Raw genomic sequence first — 4,929 nt, 5'->3', positions numbered from 1 at the left:
TCCCCACCGCGCCGTCCCCCGCCGCCCTCGCGAACACGTGGTTGGCTTTGTCCTAGCGTTGGGAGCCATTTTGTCACTCAGCCATGTCTTTTGAGTGTGGTTTTTAGAGTGGGGGGGTCATTGTGAAGAGGACTGAGCGGATCTGGTGACCTAGCTTCATGAGCGGAGCCGAATTAGGCCCTCCTCTGGGGTATTAGTCCACTGCCCCTCTGTCCTTCAACTGCCCCGAAGTGGTGGTGGTGGTGGTGGTGGAAAGGGAAGACGTCTGCCCAACAGGCCCAGATGTGGTCAGATCAATAGGAACTTAGAGCTGCAGGCACTTCCTGACCTGCTGATATGCAATCCATTACATTGACTTGTTGGATTCTTGGCTCTCGCACACACGAGGAGCGGAGCTGGCGAAATGTGATGGTGCTTGTGCAGACTTTGTGTGACATCTTGAGTCATGAAGAATAATAGCCATTTTCACACTCTTGTCACATAAATATATAGAATCGTCACCTTCCTAAAATAACGGCGTAATGGATTTAAAGTTTAGGTTACTTTTTGGTGTTACATAGAAAATGAGTGCGTTATACTGTTTTGGTAGCACAGGTCACTTGTTACCAAAAATATCTACTTGTTGGTAAGAGAGAAGCGTTCAATGAAGGAAGATGTTTCGTCCATGGTGATGACAAAAGTGGCCAATCACCCTGATTGATCCTCTGGTGTGATGGGCGTAATCAGTGTGAAATCCAGGTTAAGGATTCCCTGTAGTGGGTGGAGAGGGGGCAGCGAGGGCCAGTGCTGTGGGCCTCATTTACTGCTGGTTAGATTGAATAATTGAGGTATTCCCATGGCCAGGAGGGCTAGGACCTAGTGAGGCTACTTATAAATCTCATCTGTGTCAGTGCAATTAAACAAGCCTTTATCAACCCTTTCACCACTCTCTCTCTCTCTCTCTCTCTCTCTCTCTCTCTCTTTCTCTCTCTTGCACATACACTCTCTTTCTCATCTTTCTCTCTCTCCCTCATTTCTCTCTTTCTCTCTTTCTCTTTTTCACACACACACACACACACACACACACACACACACACTTTTTCTCCTCTTCCCATTTCCAAGGGTAACCCAGTTCTGTGCCAGAGTGAGTCGGAATTCATTTTGCACAGCTCTGACAGTGCCTAAGGTGCCTGCTCCCTAAAGATTGAGTTTTTTAAAAGGGCCAATTTGTCCAGGGATGAACTTCCTCCACAGCAGGCTTTTAACAGAGACAGTGGAAAAGGCTGGGTAATTATGGGATGTTGTGGGCAAAGTGATGTTAAAGAACACCTGTCAGATGTCCAGCCTGTGCCATAAAAACTAATTCCACGGCTTGCCAAAGCACATTTTCTAAAAGCACGATAATTTACCACCCTGTCTGGGAAATCAGATGGCTACTCTGTGTACATAAAAATGACTATATTTCTCTCCACCGGAATTGATTACCCCACAGATTTTAAGGCTTTTAAGGCTTTACATGAGTGACTGTTGTCCACCCGCTACTGATGTTAAAAGGACACAGGTTATAGTGAATCTTGTAGACAGTGACACTCCTGAACCTAAAAATAAAGCCGTGGCAAAGTGTTAAAAACCCTCCACCTGAGATTGATGTTCCTGTTTGTGTGGAAAAATGGCAATAGAAGTTCCCTGAACTCCGGCTAAACCATCTGCTCGTGCTAATTAGTGCAGTGCCTGAACCAGGGGTTGGAAGGGATGTGTGAAATCATCTGGCTCAGTGCACAAGTGGAACATAAACATGGCAGTAGTTTTGCCTTCGCTACCTGAACCCTCCATCTGCGCCGCTGAATTAGCAGATGCCTTTTGCCCTAACCCTGGCCTTAGCTTTCACACGCTTTGTAATCAAGCTGTGGATTTGAGTTAGTCATCGTGCCTTTGTGTGTGTTGGTGTTATGATATGTTGTTGAGAATGCTAGTATAGCTATGCTACAGTACAGATGCGACAAACGTCTTTTTGTAGATGCCTGTCTCAGAATGACTTACAAGTGACAGACAATACAATCTAACAGCTTAATCAAGGACGGCAAAAGCAACAACTAAAGAGCTATGGAAACAACATTTTCATTTGATTGTCAAAAGCAAAGGGAAAGTGGGTTTAAGTTCTCAAAGTTTCAAATACACAAACATTCTGGGGGGTTGAGTCTTTGGCTGCTTTTGCCATTTCCAGTTTGGATTTTCGACTGCAGTCCTCTTGGACTTCTCTCCTCTGTTCTGTTGTTGCTGTGGGCAACCTGATGCTTAATTGGTGATGTGTGTTCTTGTACCATGTTTTATGTGTGTGTGTGTGTGTGGGGGGGGGGGGAGGGGTGGTGGTCAGTAGCAACCATGGTGGCATCCTGGGTTCATACTATGGTCCAATTAAGGATTTTCCAAGTTACAAATGTCTTAGATGAGGGTAACTCTTTACAAGTGTTTGACCATTCCGTATGCTCTCTCCGTATGATGTGTTTTTTATTGACGGAAAATAAAAAAAAGCAAAAAAAGCGAGTTGTTTGACCGTGCCCTCGTCTGTTCTCTGTGCCCCTCAGGTGAGGTGCCGGTGGCCATGCCCACGCCGCGCTACCCCAGCACGGCCGAGCTGGACGCCTACGCCCAGAAGACGGCGGGCGCGCCGCTCTCCATCAAGATCTTCCCCACCAACATCAGGGTCCCGCAGCACAAGCACCTTAACCGCACGGTCAACGGCTACGACACCACGGGCCAGCGCTACAGCCCCTACCCCCAGCTCAACACCGGCGGCTACGGGGGCCTGCTGGCCATCGTCAAGGTCTCGTCCTCGTCCTCGTCCTCGTTGTCCTCCTCCGCATCCTCTCTCTCGTCCACGTCGTCGGCGTACGCGCCGTCGTCGTCGTCCGTGGCCAAGGGCGTGCTGAAGAATGCGGAGGGCCGCCGGACTAAGCTCTCCCCTCCGCAGCTGGCTGTGGCCCCTTACCCGCCGCCGTTGGGTGGCACCACCGTTAGCGGCGGCGGCGGCACGTTAGTGCCCCCGCACCACCACCGGCACATGCTGTACCACGCCAAGCCCCCGGAGGGCTCCACGGCCGCCCAGGGCATCTCCGTGCCGCCCAACGTGACGGTGGCCAGCTCGGTGATCCCGACCGGCGGAGGAGTAGGAGGTGGCAGTGCCACCTCCGGAGCAGCGGGGGGCGCTGCAGGGAGAGGGCTGGCCCTGCCTCCCCAGTCCAACCTGCCCTCCATCCAGAGCATCATCTACCAGATCAACCAGCACTGCCAAGCCCAGGCCCTGCAGCAGGTGTGCCAGGGAGCGGGCCCTCCGACCACCAACGCCACCTCCTCCTCCTCGGCCGCCAACAGCGGCGGCAGCGGCAGCAGCCCTCCCAAGCAGCACGGCGGGCTGCCGTCGTCCTCGTCCTCGGGCCACTCGGGGGGCGCCTTCGCGGCGGCGGGCATGGTGGTGCCCGGCGGCCTGGCGTACGGTGGCGGGCAGGGCGGCGAGGGCCTCAAGACGGCGGGCGTGGTGTACGCCGACGGCATGGAGTACCTGCTGTGGCAGCAGAAACAACAACAACAACATCATCAACAACAACAACAACAACAACATCAACAACAACATCAACACCAACAGCAGCAGCAGCACCAGCAGGCCGTCCTGCGCATGTACAGCAACGGCAGCGGAGGAGGGGCAGCGGTCAGCAAGTCGCCCGAGACGTGCCTGCCCGGCGGGGGTAGCCTCCTGCTCGGAGGAGGCGGAGGTTCGTCGTCCTCCTCGTCCTCGTCCCGGCAGCCTTACTCCTCGCTGACGGCGGCGGGCGAGAAGGTGAGCTCGTCGCCGCTCACCTGCGCGGGCATGCACGGCAACTTCTCGGTGGGCCAGTACTTTGCGCCGCCGTGGAACAGCGTCCTGGTCACGCCGGACAGCGACTGCTACAACCCGCAGGAGCTGCCGGGCGCCACGGGCACCACCGCCATCGCCGGCCTTCCGCCCGCCGTCACGGGCCCGCTCACGGGCTTCTCCCACCACCCGCACCTGCACCCCCACCACCCGCACCATCACCACCCCCACCATCACCACCACCACCACCACCCCCACCACCCCCACTCGCACCACCACCCGCACCACCCGCACCACCCCCACCTGGGCCTGGACAGCGGCGGCGGCGGTGGTGGTGTTGGGGGTGGAGGCCTGTGCTGCGGCCTGCCCAGCAAGAGCCTGTGCAACACGTCGGTGCTCAGCAGCAGCCTGCAGTCGCTGGAGTACCTGATCAACGACATCCACCCGCCCTGCATCAAGGAGCAGATGCTGGGCAAAGGCTACGAGACTGTGGCGGTGCCGCGGCTGTTGGACCACCAGCACGCGCACATACGCCTCCCCGTTTACAGATAGAGGAGGGAGGAGGAGGAGGAGGAGGAGGAAGAGGAGGAGGAGGAGGAGCAGAAGCAGAAGCAGGGACGCAAAAAAAAAAAAATCCAGGGCGGTGCTTCGATGTTTCCCCCACCCGAAAAAAAAGGGCCAATGTGAAATCTCAATCAAATGCAAGAAGAGGCCGCGGTACTCTGGAGGACGGACTAGATGGAGGTGTGTGTGTGTGTAGGAGGGGAGGGGAGGGGAGGTGGGTTACAGGTGACCCTGCAGGAAGTGGACTCGGCCGGGTCACCGTTGTGTTGGGGGACGGGCGGGTCGGGGCTTTTTTGCTGGGGAGCTCAGAGACGTTGGGGTGGGTCTGGATTGTCTTGCTGTGAATCCTGAATAGCCAATGGGTGCCTCTCAGCTCAGTGAACAGACAGGTTGAAGGGTTGTTGTTGAAGAGGAGTGGGGTTTTCTGTGTTTTTTCCGTTTCTGTTACTTTTCATTTTTTTTTTGCCAACAGGGATTTGACAATGACATTTTTTTTTCCTCTTCATCATTTTTTTTTTTTTTTTTGGTGGTTTGAT

General features: G+C 54.7%; 1 protein-coding gene across 1 annotated transcript in view; it reads left to right on the top strand.

Moving 5' to 3' along the window:
- The window catches only part of fam222aa (family with sequence similarity 222 member Aa), a 67,833-nt gene extending 63,255 nt beyond the window's left edge, over positions 1–4,578 (top strand). Inside the window, exon 3 of the mRNA XM_062542817.1 lies at positions 2,565–4,578. Within this exon, the coding sequence (XP_062398801.1) occupies positions 2,565–4,381 (1,817 nt within the window). The 3' untranslated portion in view covers positions 4,382–4,578. The remainder of the gene's footprint in view (positions 1–2,564) is intronic.
- The last annotated feature ends 351 nt before the right edge of the window (positions 4,579–4,929 follow it).

This window comes from Sardina pilchardus, chromosome 8 (assembly GCF_963854185.1).
Source record: "Sardina pilchardus chromosome 8, fSarPil1.1, whole genome shotgun sequence".
NCBI lineage: Eukaryota > Metazoa > Chordata > Actinopteri > Clupeiformes > Clupeidae > Sardina > Sardina pilchardus.
Note: the sequence above shows the minus strand (reverse complement) of the source record. Positions and strands in the feature narration are given on the sequence as shown.